The sequence below is a fragment of the Grammomys surdaster genome, unplaced genomic scaffold (genome assembly GCF_004785775.1).
Source record: "Grammomys surdaster isolate TR1022 unplaced genomic scaffold, NIH_TR_1.0 67, whole genome shotgun sequence".
Classification (NCBI taxonomy): domain Eukaryota; kingdom Metazoa; phylum Chordata; class Mammalia; order Rodentia; family Muridae; genus Grammomys; species Grammomys surdaster.
In genome coordinates this window covers 21,654,084-21,672,023 of record NW_021604569.1, presented here as the reverse complement: position 1 = coordinate 21,672,023, position 17,940 = coordinate 21,654,084, and the positions used below count along the sequence as shown (strand labels likewise).

The following is a 17,940-nucleotide window of genomic DNA, read 5'->3' as shown; positions in this document are numbered from 1 at the left end:
GTGTGTCCCTGAAACACTCTCTGTAGATCAGGCTGGCCTCAAATTCAGAGTTGAGCCTGCCTCTGTCTCCTGAGTGCTGGGACTTAAGGCTCTGGCTGAACATCTTGACATGGGGAACATTTCATATTAGTGAAGTGCAGCATGTTAACTAGTGGATTTTTTCTGTTTATAGCAGGCTCCGGAGCCAGGACGATTCAGGGAGATCTTAGCACAGCTTCCTGTCAGAATACTAACACCCAAGTCACAGGTTACTATACATTAGGCCTCACTAACTAATCTTCACAAAGACTGCTACAAAAACAATTGTTCAAAATAGTTGATCTTGTTATTCTAATTATTTTGTGCAGTTATCAATTTTATCAACTCAACTATGATTTAGTGCAGCTTGTTTTGGATACAACGCCTGTGGGCCTCAAAGTCACAACACTCCTGCTTCGGTCCGCCAAACGCTGCAATTATCAGACTGCATCACACGCCCTGAATTTACCAGGTTCTTAACAAGCTTTGGAAGCTTCTCACGTGTAACTTCTAATGACAGCCGAAAGGCAGTGAGCAACAGGCTGACTTTGGCTAGATGCAAAGTTCTGCGTTGGCGCGAAGCCTGAGCGACTGAAACCCAATTCTGTGACGTCATGTTACGCCCACAGCCTGTCCTGCAGGCCGCTCCTCTGGGGCCGGGCTACGCGTTGACGCCACACGCCAGGGCGGGGCTGAGAGTTTGGAGCCCGGAGTGGGGTGTCGGCGCCTCACTCGGGTGGAGCTGAACGGGAGACAGGTAACCTTGTGCGGCAGACGGGCTCCGTCCAGTGCTGGGAGGCTCGGCGCTTGACACCCGGTGCTCGCGGCTGAGGGTGAGGCCTATGCGTCCTTGCAGCCGGAGTGCCTGAGTGACGGGTGTGAAGCCGGACAGAGCCGGGCTGGCGGAGGGCGGCGATGATGGGCGGGGGACGAGGCCTGACGGACAGGCGTCGTAGCCAATGGCGTGGCAGGGTCCGCCAGGCGGGCGGAGATTGGCGGACGCGGACGCGCGCCGGGGGTCGCGGGGCCGAGCGCTATTGGCTCTGGCGGCGGAGCCGCGAAGGCGGCGGGCTAGGGTGTAGGTGGCCCGGCGGTCCGGGAGAGTCCCAAGGTCGCGGCGTGTCACGTGGCCCGGTCGCTTCCTCCGGCCCGCGCGCGTTCTTTTGTCCTGCGTGCTCTGGCCCCAGCAGGCCGCCGTCCTTGTGTTCGCCACGCCCGGTCACGGCGCTGACCTTGGTGCCTGCGGCAGCCCCACCTGCCGGTATGAGGTAAACCAGGCTGTCGGCCAAGGTGACACTGGTTTCCCTAGAAACACCATCCACGCACCGCTTTCCTCGCGAGAGTGTGTGGCAGATGTGAGTTACCCACAGAGTGACTGGGAAGCCTGCTACTGTGCCCTCGCATGAGTTACCAGATCATGTTCCTTTTGCCCACCGAGCAGTGTGCCAGTCTCTAAATTGACAAATTCGGGAAGAATCCTCACATGGACACAAGTATTAAGACAGGAGAGTCGAGGGTAGGGCATAGGAGTATCTACACAGTGAAGGAGCAGGGTGAGGTGTGGAGAAGGGGGATTAAAGGTAATGAGAAGCGATGGGCTAGGTACTGTGCGCATGCGTAACACGACTTCCTGACTGTAAGATCAGAAAATGGCGGCGTTAATCATCATTGGAGGGTGGAGTTTTAGACCCTTGACGTCAAAAGGTCACTCAAGGAACACCCCTACAGGCCCAAGTAGGGTCAGTCGGGTCAAGCAGTTTTCAAGTGAAGTCTCTAAGACGTAAGTGTTGTCAGTATATAGTGAAGCCATTGTGAGTGTTCGTGACCTTACGTAGAAACGTGTAACTAAAAACAGAAGTAAATTTTTTTCCCCAGCTTTTCTGTGGATTTCATTACTCTTACAGGCCCTACTTGTGTCTGTGCATCCTGTGCTCTGACATTGAGCAGAGGACACCGTTGGAGTTTCCCTGTTTGTCTGATCCTCTAGCCTTGCCCTTGAAGGTGGAACCAGGTAGATTACTTTAGTAAGTGGCATTAGAATGAGTGACACTATAATTGTCTTTTTCTCTTTTTCTATCCTTGTCACTTTGCATCACATATTATCCAGCTTTCCTTTCTTTTCATTTAAAAGCTTACATTTAGTTGTGGGTAGGGAGACATGCATGTGTGACAGTGCTTATGTAGATGTCACAGGGCAACTTGTGAGCTCTGGTTCTCCCCTTTCATCCTGTGGCCTCTGGGAACTGACCCCAGGTGGTTAGGTTTGGTGACACTGACCCATCTTGCAGGCCCGCCACTTTCTTTCTTGGTATATACACATTTAGTCTTGCTTATCTCTTTGATAGATTGAGCATTTCATTATTTATATGCCTTTCAGTCTCTGGTAATTGCCTTTTCTGTGCCATTTATTTTATCTAATAATAATGGGGCTATTTTGGACATACGGTTTGTATTTTCATGAAATGTGTGTTTTCAGCTCTACTTTGCTGTCTTGGAAATAAGACTCTTGTAGACAAGCATATACTTTATCTCCCTGCCCTTTGGGCTTCTGACGACACGTTAGAATTTATAGTGATATGTTAAAATTTAAATCTTCCATTTTGCTTAGTTTCTTCTAGTATCATGTCTCTCTTTTCTTTCTACTGACTTTCTTTGGGTTATTTTAGCATACACACATACAGCCCAGGCTGGCCTTGAATCCATGGTTATCCTTCTGCCGTGGCTTATTAAATGCTGGGATTTGCAGGCATGCCTCACCATACCTGGCACTGTGTGTCTAGGTCAGAGGACAGCTTTAGAAAGTCACTTTACTTCTAAGGAGATCCAGCATGGATCCTCGGGATCCGGTCTGGGCTGTCGTACCGGACAGCGCCTTTATCAAAGTGTTGTGCTTTCTTGGCAGCTTTTGTTTGTTGATTTCAGATTGACAGTTCTGTTCTTTAGTATTTGAAAACTGTGTCAGTTTTTCTTGTTCTTCTAGCTTCTGATGAGAATTATATTGTTTAAGTTTTTCTATTCCCTTGAGACAAGATCTCTCACACTGAACTAGGAGCTAGACTGACACCAAACCCCAGTGGTCCTCCCCTCTCTGCCTCCCATAGAATAGGTTCTAGGGATTTGAACTCAAATCCTCATGCTTACATGAGCACATACACTCATTTGCTTAAGCAGTCTCCTTAGGCCTTTTCATTTTAATTTTATTTTTGTGAGCATAATGCATTATTGTAGTGATTCACAAGATTTTCATAACTTGCTATGTCTATAGGGCCTGGCTTTAGGGTCTACTTATCTTCTTGAATCTGTATGCTTAAACATTTTACCAAATTAGGGAATTTTGTTGTTGTTTTGTGGTTTTTTGAGACAAGATTTCTCTGTGTAGCCTTGGCTGTCCTGGAACTTGCTTTCTAGACCAGGCTGGCCTGGAAATCAAATATCTGTCTGCTTCTGTCACCCAACTGCTGGCATTAAAAGCATTCACTACCCAACCTGGCCCTATCTGGTAGTCCTAGCAGCTGTCATATATTGGTGTTAATAAAAGTCGAGAAGTTATGAGAATTTATCTTTCTTATTTATTTATTTATTCATTTATTCATTTATTTATTTATTTATTTATTTTTGAGGTAGGGTCTCACTGTGTATCTCTGGCTGGCCTGGAACTCGGTGACCTCTAGGAGAGATCTAGGAGGCCTCTGCCTCCTAGTGCTAGGGAAAAAAAGCATGCATCACCACACCTGGCCCTTAAATTTCTAAGCAAAGTAGAGCAGGGTCTTTTTGACTGCTAAATGGCAGGGAATGCTGTCTTGTGTCTAAGAGCTTGTTACTACTGTAGTTACGAGCTTCCCACTCAGTAAGGAGTGTGCCCTCATTGCTGCAGTGAGGCTCCCAGCTGATTGTTGCTGGAGTAGAGGTGGAGATTAAGTTCCTGATTTGTATTTTGACATCTCTGAGGATGGGATTATGGTGTTAGGACAATTGTTTAAATTTTCCACCTTGCTTCATCTGTCACTGTTCTTTGGCTTGAGAGCATAGGCTTTGTGGCTTCCTTTGTCTATCCTTGTTGACATGTCTTAGAGCGTCTCTACTAATTAATCTGAGACATGTGACACAAGAGGAGTGCTCTCTCTGTGTCTCCAGGTTCCAAGATTCAAGGCTCAGGTCAGTTTACTTCTTTTGTCAAACCTTTCAGAGACTTTTGTTTTAAATTTAACATTTATGTTTGGGGCTGAATTTATCAAGAAATAGAAATTCTGTATGTCATCATTTAGTAAAATGTTGACAAATTATCATGCTTTCTATAAAGACTTCGTAGTTTTCACTCTTTAAGAACATATGTTGTGGTTGTCTTTGAATTAGGTCCAAGTAAGTAACTCAGACTGGTTTGGAAATCCAGATGTTCCAGCCTCAGCCTCTATACTGCTAGGATTACAGGTATGCGCCATTATGCAACACCTCCTAATAGTTCCTCTCCACTCCCACCCTTACCAGTCCACCTGCTTAGACCTCTGCAGTCTTGGGTACCTCTGATGCTGCAGAGCCACAGCTAGAGAAAGACCACAGCAGTCTTCAGACTTAGCTAAAGAAACTTGCTCAGTGGTCTGACTTTGGTCTGGTTTTGCTTCTGGATGAAAGCCTGTAGTTAAATGGAATAAGTAGGCTGGTTTGCTAAATAATGGAGACACTTTACTAATGTTTTAGATGTTAGAGTAATTGTCAGACCAAGGTAGCTGATGTTTACTTACCTTGGACCCTTAAATTTCTCAGACATCTCTGTTGGTTTCTTTTAAGTTATAATTCTTTAGTCATAGAAATACTTGAAGTTTACAAAGTACTTTAATGTTTGTATTATAATTTTTTAAAAAAAATGAGAGAGAAAACAGTAATTACTGTCTCTACTCTGGTTCAAAGAGACAGAACAGGTCAGGCCTAGTATGTAATGCTTACATAGCAAGTTGGTGTCATTGATACCTGTGGCACTATCAGTAAAGTGCTTACTGGGCAAGGACCTGGGTGTGGTAGTACATGCTTGTAATCCTAGGGCTGGGAGGCAGAAGAGGGTGGATCCCTGGGGCCTGCTGCCAGCAGGCCTAGTTCATTTGACAAGTGAGCTACTGTCTCCAAAAGAGAGTACAGCACTTGAGGAATAACATCAGAGGTTGACCTTGGGCCTATACACACATGTGCATGCACCTGTATGTACACATTTATATTTAACATATGCCCATTTAATATATAAGTATATTTTCCATATACATAATACATATAATAACATTTAAATGTTCCTGTCTCAGATTCCAGAGTGCAGGGATTACAGGTGTTGGTTTTTATGCAACACCTCTTGAAATTGCCTCTTTATGTCTACCCTCACTGGTCTGTCTGCTCATTGACACGCCTAAATATTTAAGTTTATCTTTCCTAAGGTTATGCCATTTAACACTTAAAAATCTGTTTTTCTTGGTTTTCTTTTCATTTTTTTATTCTCTCATATATCAGCATCCCAACTGCAATAGGTTTCTGATTTCTAATCCAAGGCCTTGCCTATGCTAGACAAGCACTGTTTCTTTGAGCCTAGACCACTCTTTCTTTTTTTATCTTTTTCCCCCCAAATGCATCTTCTCTTTAAATTTTTTTCTGTGTTTATGCCATGTATATGTCTGGTGCCTGTGAAGGTTAGAAGAGGGTGTCAGATTCCCTGAATCTGCGTGGTCGTAAGTCGCCCTGTGGGTGTTGGGAATCAAAGCTGATTTTTCTGAAGGAGCAGTAGAAGTTCTCTTAGTCATTGAGCCAGCTCTCCAGCTCCAATTTTACCTCTTACAGTTAAGTCATGGATCCATTTTCAATTTTGTATGTAAAGGGTTCTACCTCTTTTTTTCTTTTTCTCTTTTATTATTTATTTGAGGTTTGTTTGTTTGGAGACAGAGTCTCATTATGTAGCCCTGTAGCCCAAGATGGTTTGGAATTCAATTATCTACTTGCTTCTTTCTGCTTTCTCCTGGGAATAAGGCATGTACCATCACTCCCCTATGGATGTGTTCTTTTTATTTTAATTTTTTAGGTTTTTAAAAATTTTATGTGTTTGTTTTGCCTGCATGTACATATGTGTTCCATGTGCATACCTATTGCCGTGAGGTAAGAGGAGGACACAAGAGCCCCTGGAACTGGAGTCACAGAATGCTGTGAACCATATCAATACTGGAACTCCAGCCCTAATGTATTGTTCTTCATACATTAGGCAAAGCCCCTGGAATTGTGTCTTAAGACCTGCCCACAGTTTTCTTACCACATATGTAAGAGGGAAGGCTGAAGGACAAGCTACATATACTAAGCTGATTGGAATGTTACTCTCAGTGTGGATAACAAGCAGGTATTCTGGTCATTTTTAGCTAGACTGTTGTGCCATTTGCTAAAGGGCAAACTTTAGGATGAGTCATTTTAAGGAGGGTTGAAGCTCTCTAGGTATTTGTCCTTTTGGAGCCAAGCTTTCTCTGGCATTATATATTTATTTCTTAAGGAGTAACTTACTTGAGGATAAGCAAAGTCAAATTCTTCTACTTCCAAGAATACTAAGAGCAGAGAATACTCAATGTTTCTGAATATGTTAAAAAATGCCATTTTGCAGTTAACGTTAATCCTTAAGCAATCCTTATTGTCTTTTCTGCAGTCATTTCCTGTCTTATTTAATGTAGAGATCCTCAGTCAGATGGTGAAGCTTGCAGCTCTGTGCCTACATCTCTGGGGCTAGTCTGGGCATCTTAGGGGATGTGGGTATGCCAGTTTGACAGTCATGCTCTGTCTTGCTCTTGAGCATTGGGCTAGGCTCTAAACAGTCATTGGCTGTTATGAATACTTTTTAAGCTACTGTCTTTAACATTCTTTTAAACTTTTCTATTTTTTTCTTCAAACAGGTACTTGTGGAAGGCTTCGGGACAAAATGTTTCATTTAAGGACTTGTGCTGCTAAGTTAAGGCCATTGACAGCCTCCCAGACTGTTAAGACATTTTCACAAAACAAACCAGCAGCAATTAGGACGTTTCAACAGATTCGGTGCTATTCTGCACCTGTAGCTGCTGAACCATTTCTTAGTGGGACTAGTTCGAACTATGTGGAGGAAATGTACTGTGCCTGGTTGGAGAATCCCAAAAGTGTACATAAGGTAAGGCTCACAGAGTAGTTCCTCTGCTCTGTATGTTGGTCAGGTGCTCACTGACTTCCAGGTAAGTGAGTGTATCCAGAAGAGTCAGTGGGCAGGCAGGCAACTAGAATCCGGCACCATCCACCATGTCAACTGCGTCAGACTCAGTGGCCTCAGTGGAAACCACAGTCCTCTTGAGTTATATCCAGCAATGAGCTCAACACTCAAAGCACACAATGATAAGGAAATACAAGTGTGATCCTGCGAACATGTGAGGAAGCACACGACTGGCCCTCCAGGATCTCCCCGAAGGTTGCTTTAGGATGAAGCTCTCTGAAGAAAGAAAGTCTGTGGGAAAGAATGGGACCTCAAGATGCTCTTCCATCCTGACTACTATGAGAGAACATGTGTATTTGTGACATTTTAAATATACCACATGTACCTTCTATATAAACAGCTGTTTAGATCCTTGTGTTTCTATTTTTCTCCTGTCTTTGATTTCTCTGTATCATCTACGTGGGCACTTTTCTTCTTAGACTATTTTCTTCAATATTTGCCTGAATCCTTTCTGAGGGTGACTAGTTCAGACTATGTGGAGATGTGCTGTGCTTAATTAGAGAGCCCCAAAACTACCACATTGTATCCACCTCCCCTAGGCTAGTCCCGGCATCTTAGTAGTGCCAGAATTGGTTTGTTCTGTTTGTGGCCAATGACTGTTTATGGGTCTTGATGGTCATTTCTTAGTCTATGGAAGCCAGCTTGGTGCAGGGTTGCAGTGTGGTGCAATGGTAAGAGTATATATTCCACAGCTCCCCCCAACCTGCTCTCATCTTTAAGTCTTTGGGAGAATGGAAGGAAATGGCACAGTCATGAGGTCATCTTCATGGAGGAGATGCTCAGCCAAGATGTTTGTCTTTACTGTGGACTGGGCCTATTTACACTATTGAATCATAGTCATCTTACCCAGAGACATCCTGTATCCATTGACCTGTGATTAGGTTTTTAGTTTTTGTTTGTTTATTTATTTGTTTGTTTTAAACTCAGGACTTTATTGTACAGGAGGGCTACACTGATACAGTAAGTCCAAATAAGACCAGTCAAGGAAAACACAACTCAATAGTTATGGATATAAACTGCACGCCTAGGTTGGGCAGATTTACCATTACACTACTCTACTCCCCAGCTATGAGATCCCTTATAACTTGTGGTTTTTCCAGGCCATGTGCTTCTCCTCCATTGTCCTTCCACCTCCTGCTCCTCCATCGACTTCCTCCTCCTTCACCTTCCTCTCCTAACTCCTCCCACCTTAGCTCCTTCTATACCACACTTTTACCTATTTACCCCCAAACTTTTAAATTGTTACTGCTCTGAAATTCCTAGCAACCCTCTTCATTTTCTCCTTGTGGACTTTGAAGGAAGTACAGCCAGGGAGCCTGAAATGTGTTAGGTTGTCCGGGCTGTCCTTGAACTCTGAATCCTCTTGCTTTTACTGTTGTAGTGCTGAGATTGCAGGGCATACACTGGCATGCCTACCTACTAAAGGAGGAGATTTCTGTGGGGCATAATAGCTTTTGTTCTCTAGACAGGTGGACAGTATTCCTTGAAAAGGGTTTTGTTTTGTTTTTCCCTTCTCCCTGCATGGTTAAGGTTGTTAGAAACAGCAGCATGTGATAATTAGGGTGACAGGATATTGAAGAAAGTCTGTCATGACACTGAGAGTGGGGCAAGAATGCTCAGCTACCATCTGCATGGTCCCCATAGAGACTGTTGGTGGCAGGATTGGAGTCTTGGGGTCAATATGAGCGCTTCTTGAAAACACTGTTGGGAGGGTGAAGAGTATACATATAAGAGATTTTGTTCTTTTGGTTTTTCGAGACAGGGTTTCTCTGTGTAGTGCAGTTTCTCTGGAACTAACTCTGTAGACCAGGCTGGCCTTGAACTCAGAAATCTGCCTGCCTCTGCCTCCCAAGTGCTGGGATTAAAGGCATGCGCCACCACTGCCCGGCAAGATTTTGTTCTTAATTGAAGATGTGTACAGGTTGAAGGTCCTTGGAGCAGAGTTTATGCCTGTATCTGTTACTAAGATTTTGGGTTACTCTTAGAGACTGAGGCATTCATTGCTCTGCCCCTTCTATCTGTGGAAGGAGGAGCAAGAGGACTGATTGAAGGGCTGGGCCCACTAGAGATCCTGGTTGTAGACTGACATCACAGCTAAATAGTCCTCTTCAAATTATGTACACACATGGTGTATGCATATTTTTTGAGGGAGATGACCGGTAATTTAAGTGATATTTTCAGAAATACCTATGACTAGAATGTTATGTCCTTAGAAATACTTCATTTTATTAAAAATGCTTTGGGGCTAGGGAGATGATCCAGTGGGTGAAGTGCTTGGTGTACAACCATGAGGACCTAAGTTTACACACACACACTGCCTCCAGCACCCACATAAAAAGCTAGGCATGGCAGCATGTACCTATAATTCCAGTGCTGGGGTGGGAATTAGAAGGTCCTTGTGAGTTTGCCTAGTTAGCTAGTTTAACTAACTGGCAAATTCCATCTAGTAAAAGACCTTGCCTTAAAAAATAAGATAGAAAATGTCAAGGAAGATACCCTATGTCAGCTTCTAGCCTCTGTACACACATTTATGTGTATGAAAACACACATGCACGCATGTACAAAAGAATACTTAGGGTATAGCTCAGTTGGTAGAGTCTGCCATGTAGAATCCCTGGTTTCAGTCCTTTCAGCACTTTGTAAACTGGGCATGGTGATGACAGATAATGACCTCAGTGTATACATGGGAGATAGTGGGAAGAGAATCAGAAATCCAAGGGCATCGTGGCTACTAGAGAGTCAGAGGACAGCACAGGTAGGGATACATGAGTCAACTGTTTTTAAATAAAGGACCTAGAGAAATGGTTCGGTAGTTTAAGAGCACTTGTTGTTCTTGCAGAGGACCTGAGTTCCCAGCAGCCACATATTGGCTAACAACCATCTGTAAGCCATCTGTAAGTCCAGTTCCAGGGGACCTGACACAAAAGTAAATAAAAGAAAAAAAAAAAAAAGAATGTTTTAATCTCCAGTACCAGAAAGGGTTTTTTTTGTTTGTTTGTTTGTTTGTTGGTTGGTTGATTGGTTTGGTTTGGTTTGGTTTGGTTTGGTTTGGTTTGGTTTGGTTTGAGACAAGAGTCTTTGTGTAGCCCTTACTATCCTGGAACTCACTTTATAGATCAGGCTGACTGCAAACTGGGAGATCCATATACCTTTGTCTCTCAGGCTCTGGGATTACAGACATGAAGCAGCATGCTTGACCATCTATATTTAAAACAACTTTTAAGATGGCTAGTGTGTGTATAGTTCATTTGTACTATGTTTGACACTCATACATGAGGCCCTGATTTAGCAGTCCTCAGCATTCCACAGAAAAGTGGAAGTATGTGTGATTGGGAAAATTATGTCTGTGGTCAGAGTATGGCAGTGAGTCAGAACTCTCTGTCCCTTCTTCCTGTACTGCTCCACAGTATTCTGTCTTCTAACTTGATCTACCTCTGTACTGGGTCTACTGTCCTTTTGTTCTGAATTTGGCCCTCTCTGAGACTATCTGTTCTAGGTTATCGTAGGCATTTAAGAATTTTGGTAGTGGCCTGTATTAGCATTTAAAGCTCCTTTAATATCTTAACATATTGGGGACACATAGAATAATGACATCTGCATTTATGTTTTAAAAACAGAACTAGCCAAGCATAATGACATGTGTGTGATCTCAATAGTCTTAAAACAAGCAGGTACTTGAGCACTGCCAAGCCCCTGGTCTTGTTTTACTCTGTAGAGACAATACCCAAGCTACAGTATTGTGTCTAGATCTTTCTTACACAGCTACCAGGTTCTTGCTTGGCTGATAAATATAGGTTTAGTCCTGAAAGGGTAGAAGGACCTGGGCCTTTTGTTTAGTGCTCCAGCACTTGTCTTGAAGATGCTGGTCACTGGTCCTGCTTTCCCCTTCCTGCCCACCCTGCCATGGCGCTTTCCCACAGCTCAGGACTGCAGCACTCTACCCCTTTCCTGTCTTGGTGGACCCTCCCCACTTCACAAAGTCTCCCTTCTCTCTAATTTGGTTAATTGACACTCCTCCCTCCTTCCCTCCCTTCTTCTCCTCCCTGTTGTTTGTTGCTTTTCTTTCTTTTTGTTTTTTTGTTTGTTTGTTTGTTTTTCGAGACAGGGTTTCTCTTATAGCTCGGGCTCTTCTGGAACTCACTCTGTAGACCAGGCTGGCCTCGAACTCAGAAATCCGCCTGCCTCTGCCTCCCAAGTGCTGGGATTAAAGGTGTGCACCACCACCGCCCAGCCAGCTCTCCATTTCTTATTGGTGTTTTTCATGTGTCTTGCTTGTCCACTCTTTAAAGTCCAATAAGAACCATGGTTCAGGTGGCTGCTGCAGGAGTCAGGAACTCTGCATTCAGGAACTAGGTGGAGAGCCATCACTTTCCTTTGGCCTGTTGCCCTTTCTGGCCTGCCCATTCTTCCATGCTCATGACACAATTATTTTCTAATTTTCTGTGGGTAAACTAAGCAGCAGGGGAACGATACAAGTCAGAGTCCACTACCTTTTCACTACACCAGAGTGACTCTGCTTTGACTGCACTTAGGAAAATAGGGCCATTTCTATCCCTGATACACGTTTGCCCATTTCTGTGCTGCCTTGAGAGTGCTCAGGACAGGGACCTCCATGTTATCTTACAGTCAGTATGTTCATTGTACATGGTGGTGGAGGGGGCTTCCTACACCGCTCTTTTGAAAGGGAGTGGCTATGCCACACAGTCTTCAGGGCACTGCTTTAGTGCTGTTTTTACTGGTTATTTCTAGGAGGAATTCAGAAAAGTGGTTTTTTTATTAATTAATTAAAAAAATTTTTTAGTGAGGTCTCATTATGTAGCCCAGGTTGGACTGAAACTGGCCATGTAGAGCAGGCTGGCCTCAAACACAGAGATCAGCTTGCTTCTACCTACCTTCTGGGTGCTGGGATTAAAGGGCGTATGCCACTGCACCTGGCCAGAAAACATTTTAGGTAATGTCTTTTGGCATTTAAAAGGCACTTTCTGGGGTGTTTTCTGTTTGTTTATTTTGTTTTTGGTGTGTATATGTGGGTCAGAGGTCAGTGTTGGGATCTTTTCTGCTGCCTATCTTGTTTTGAGACAAGGTCTCAAACTAGATTCAGAGCTTACTGATTGTGTGGACTAGCTGGCTAGTGAGCTCTGCATGTCTGCCTACCTCAACCCCATTCCCTCCCAATGTGGAGATTATAAGCATGTGCTACCATACCCAGCTTTTAAATCAGTGCTAGGGGTCTGAACTCAGGACTTTGTGCTTGCATGGCAAGTATTTTATCTTCTAAGCCATCTCCTGGACCCCTAAAGATTTTTTGTTTTATTTGTGATTTGTTTTTATTTACAGGGTGCTAGGAATTGAGTATGCACTCTAGAATGCATTCTACCATTTGGGTACATATTCTTCCCCTTTACTTTGTGGTATTAAGGATTTAACCTTGTACCTTATATATCTAGACAAGTACTGTACCACTGAGCTCTGCCCTTAGCCCGAGACCCAGTTTATTTTTAAGTATATTACTCATGTGTCTATATATGTGCACATATGCATATGAGTATACGTATAGAAGTTAGGTAAACCTCAGGTATTATTCCTCAGGAGCCATTTACCGTATGTTTTGAGATAGGGTTTCTTAGTCTCCTGGAGGTCATTGAATAGGTTGAGCTGGATGGCCAGTGAGTGCCAGGTTTCCTGTCCCTGAAGTCTCTGATGCTAGAGATAGGTGGGTGCCACTCTGCCTGTTTTGTTTTTTGTTGTTTTGTTTGCTTTGTTTTCTGTTTTGTATGGGACATAGGGATCAAATTCAGGTCCTCGGGCTTGCACCATAACCACTTTACTGACTGAGCTGTCTTCTCAGGTTGTAGTTGATTTTGAATGATTATGAAAATAATATATACTTAAAGTCTGTAGTCAACTTAAATAGAATTTCAACAATCAGGACTTGAAAGCTACCTCTCAATGATCTTCAACAACTTCTACCAAGAGTGGTTTCAACAACTGTAGCTTTTTGTGTTAAACTACACCAGCCCAGACTAGTACACAGTATTCGCACTTCTAATGGGTATGCATTTGTGGTTCAACTAGGGATACCCATTAACTCTTAAAAGCAGCAAGAATTGTAAAGCAGCCTCTTCCCCTGTGTGTCAGTTTGCAGATCATGGCCACTTTGTTGGTGTAAGAACTATGTTGACTGGTATCTGTTAATGAGCAGTATGTGTGAGTTGGCTCAGCAAAGAGGAGAACCCTTGAACTTCTGAAGGGAAGTACAGATTGTTCTGAGCTATGAGAGATGAGGAAGGGCGGGCAGGGTTGGAGATGGGGGACTTAGCAAGCAAGGGCTTATAACCTCAGCAAGTGGCAGGTTGAGAGGAAAGACCCTCAGACAGGATAATATTTAGGTTCTAAAGGAATCTAAAAGAAGTTTCACAGGTAAATCAAAAGGTGCTTGCTTATTTTGTATTTTGTTAGGTGCCATGAGTGTGTGAACCCTCTTCAGTAGGAGAGTGAGACTGGCCAGGATGGCCTTGAGAACTAATTCAAGCCAAGTGGAAATGGAGAAGCTACTCTGAAGATTACTACATCTTTCAGGATACACTTTTTTTTTTATTGTCCCCTTATACTATATTTTAAAGCAAAATAAAAACAAAAAATCAGAATAGAAAGGGAGAAACCAAAATAGATCTTAAGGGAAAGGTAAGCACCAAGAGTAAAGAGAATTGAGTTGCTTAAGGGCAGTTTATCCTTGAGCAGCCAGAATGTTCTCCTTATGAGAAAATTGAAGAGCTGGCTTTGTAAGTCCAAGAAGCAGCTCATTTTTCCACATGGCCTGGGGACTAGGAGAGGTTTCCTAAGGGGCCAATGTCAATGTTTAGAAAGAAGAAGATAGCACATTGGACAGCCAGCCTGTTCAGTCTTGAGACTTCCTATACTTTGGCTTCCTCCCCCCATTCAAGGCTTTCTTGAAGCAGGTCTTAGGCCCTTGAGTAGTATCAGTGTGATATATTTCTTGATTGAATCAGCTGAAGGCTCTGGTCTCTCTCATAGTAGTCCCAAGTAGCCAAGATATCTCCAGGTAAGGTCTGTGAAAGCCTCAGTCATAGCTGGTAATAATTGCTGGCCTGCTCCTCAGTTGCTTCGTAGAGAAGTTCCAGTGATAAGGAGTGGTTGGAAATTCCCTGAGATCTGGACTCAGGTCTTCGGGAACATGTTGAGAGACAGACTGTACTCCTGAGAGATGAAGAGGCAAGGAATATGGATGGATGGAAGAGCGTATAGGACTGACTGGCTAGCTGCCAGCCTGCTTCACTGTGGCCACCTATAGTTTAGTACAGCATGTCTTATACTTACAGTGCACCCTGTAGGTCAGAGCTAAGGCAGCTTTGCTTTGTTACAATTTAATTCACATGCCCAGACAGAAAGCTTGGAAACTTCTGTCACCGTACTATACTATAAAAACAACAATGTTATTGGTGCTTACATTCATTTGGTATTTTTAACTGACATCTAATTATGATTGCTCTGGTTGTTTGTTTGTTTGTTTGTTTGTTTCTACTTTGTAACAGTACCTCAGCCCCAAGAGTAGTAGGATTGCAGGCATGCTTCCATCAGGTCTCTCATTTTCACTGGCTGCTTGTAATGGGTATCAGTAAGCATGATCATAGCATACCATGAGATGGAGTGGTAATGGGCAGTAGTCCTGCCCTGGCTGGGAAAGACGCTTCCTGCCTAGGAACTGACTGAGTGGCTAGAAGTGTCCCAGGTTCAGCTCTTCCTCTTGAATTCTTTTGAACATTTGTAGTTTGTCTTTTCTCTGGCTACTCTTACATTGGTCTGAGACATGTTCATATAAGGTAGTCACATATTCACATTTGAAATCATTCCCAGGACATTTTATGGAAGAACTCAAGGGCCTACAAGTCAGAATAGATTTGGAGGGAGGATAGAAAGCATGAATCCAACCTTGCCTGCATGTTGTGACTAAGACAGCAGGGCTTGCCCCTCAAAGTAGCACTAGCCATCCTATAGGTAGATGACGTTGGGTGGCTACTGGGTCACTTAGGGAACATCTATCTGCCTGCCTTTTCATTGGTTCAGAAAGCTAAAAGGAAGCTTTCTTCTGGCTTTCACTCATTCTCCTATAGCTTATATTGATAACAATAAGTATAATTAGTATTTGAACTTAGTAATTGAGGGTGTATTTGATAGTGCTGGGCTTTATCAAAAATTTGTCAATGCTGAGTAGGCCTTTGAGCCTGCTCCACCCATATCCCTGATTATTGTCACATGTTCTTGGTTAGTACTTGGCTAGCACCAGTACAGGACTACTAAGTGCTTTTGGTTTTCTGTAAATAAAGTAGGAGCTCGGATTTCATTTTATTTCAACCATAGTATTAAAATTATTTGCATTTGAAATCTGCCCTGTTTTAAGTCATCCTGGCAGGAAGGTTATGACCCTAAGCCCACTTATGGGAGGTTGGCAGGAAGATATGAGCTCCTCTTCTGCTGGCTTCCTCCTGTTAGCATTGGGCTACAGAGATTTTCCAGTGTTCAGTGCTGGCTCCCCATGAGGTGGTTAACCATGTGCCCCCAAGTATTGTGTTCCAGGACCTGGTATCAGCAGTTTCCTTCAATATCATCTTCCCTTCCTGATGTTGCTATTCAGTGTTCTTCAGCATGTGCTCATTCTACCTTCAGCTTCCTTAGGAACCACTTGCTCCACAAGCCTCAGGGCCTGAGATGCTCTTTAAATGGCTGCCGTCTCTTCTTTGCATTCATATGCATTGTACATGCTGTGAATTCACATAGTTTCTTTTCTTGTAACTTGTTCTTGAGAGTAAGAAGCTCATTTTAATTTGTCTTCTTGTTCCCAAAACCTTAGAGCACAATGTAGATAGTTAGCCTTTAATGGGTGTTTCTTGAATTGGACCAGAAATGGATTTTTAAAAATTGTTTTCACATTTATCTTGAGAGTGGGGGTAGGTGCTATGATATACATGTGGCAGTCAGAGGACAGCTCTTGGGAATTGGTTCTTTCCTTCCACTGTGAGTTCCAGGGATTGAACTCAGGTTGCCAGGCCTGGCAGCAAATGTCCTTAACCACAGAGCCGTATCATTGGCTCTAGAAATGGATTTTTTTAAATCATGTTTTTGCTAGACATGGTAGTATACACCTTTAATTCCAATGTTTGGAAGACAGAGGCAGGCAAATCCCTGAGTTCAAGGCCAGCTTGGGATATAGTGTGAGACCCTGTCTCAAAACAAAAATAGTGCCCGCCCTACCACCACACACACACACTGTACAGCTCTTTTAAGTTAAAAAAATGTGTATTTTGGATTAGTGTGAAGGCTCAGTTAGTGGAGCAAAGACCTGAATTGATTCCCTAATATCCATGTAAAAAAGAGGCACTGTGGTCAGTGCACACCTTCAGTCCCTTCACACCTGGAGGGGAGGTGGAGAGCCTAGCTGTACCAATTAGCCCAGAGTACAATGGGAGACTGTCTGAAAAGATTGTGATAAAAAACATTTGTGGAAGATGATACTCCTGATTCCTATCTCCCCATGCAAACACATGACCTACATTTGCATATACATGATCATGTATGCATACATGTACCATGCTCAAGAAAAACAGCTATGTATATTTTCTGAGAATTCCAAAACCACTTACTAGGTGCAGAGACTGGTGCCCTGAGAAAGGCACGTCTTCTACCTGTAGTCCCCGTCTTGTCCAGACCTCATTTTCCTGACAGCTTCCTATCCCTTGAGTGTCATTTGTAATGTTGCCCACCTACTATGTGATACTTTAACTTTTTTCTTTTTATAAATGGCTTCATCTCCCATGAGATTTGAGTGTTCTGAACTTTGTACAGTCTACTACTAATCTAGGCAAAGAGACAGATGTTTTCCTGATTTTATTAATTGCAAAACATGCCAAGTAAGAGATTTGAGAGGCAGATGACCTTAGAAATGGGTGTGGTGGACCTGGGGACAGGAGCACATGTCAGCATTACTCAGAAGTCTCCACCACCACTCTTGATCCTTCTGGAGCCAAAGTCCAACTTCATCTTTGTCTCGTGGACAAGAAACCACTCCTGTTGTAGGAAGTGTTTGCTTGTGTGCTTTGAAATTGCATTCCCAGGGGCATCTGCTGCTTTCCTTTTAGCTTCTGTCAGGTACATGGAGACATTTTTGAAAGTAGACATTGCTGCCCTTTTTAATGTTGACCATGGGCGTTGTTCAGGTGGTAGCAGAGGTAGTGAAGGAGGGAGTAACTGGTTCAGAGGAACAGAACTGAAGTGAGTTGTTCAGGCTTACTTTCCTCACTCACCAGAAGATTGGGGTTGGGCAGATTCTTGTTGATGCCGCTACTGCTGCTACTTTTCTTAGTCCTCCGGTTCACACTGAGCAGGGATTGGGGGTGGGTGGTTGACATTTTCCCCTTAAGGTTTTCGAACATTTACAAAGGTTTCCTCTTGTGCTGGGCACTCAGTGGCAGCATGGGGACAAACTAATGACAAATACATAGAGGAGTCCAGCAGGAATGTTAGAGTAAAGGAAACCTTTTTCAAGATAGGATAAGTGCAGGTGTTAGCAGTCCACCTGTGTGAGGTGAATGACTGGGCATCTCAGGACAACGTAGGAAAGGCGATGGAGGATCTAGAAGTAGGTGGTCAGTAAGGTCTCT

The 17,940-nt window shown here is 43.4% G+C and overlaps 1 protein-coding gene across 4 annotated transcripts in view; it reads left to right on the top strand.

Moving 5' to 3' along the window:
• The first annotated feature begins 666 nt into the window (after positions 1–666).
• The window catches only part of Ogdh (oxoglutarate dehydrogenase), a 67,010-nt gene continuing 49,736 nt past the window's right edge, over positions 667–17,940 (top strand). Inside the window, exons 1-2 of one of the 4 annotated variants that reach the window (XM_028776948.1) lie at positions 667–775; positions 6,921–7,168. In XM_028776948.1, the coding sequence (XP_028632781.1) occupies positions 6,947–7,168 (222 nt within the window). In that variant the 5' untranslated portion in view covers positions 667–775; positions 6,921–6,946. Of the gene's footprint in view, positions 852–4,387; positions 4,447–6,920; positions 7,169–17,940 lie in introns of those variants that run through there. The other 3 variants (XM_028776942.1, XM_028776937.1, XM_028776941.1) reach the window with 3 other exon arrangements.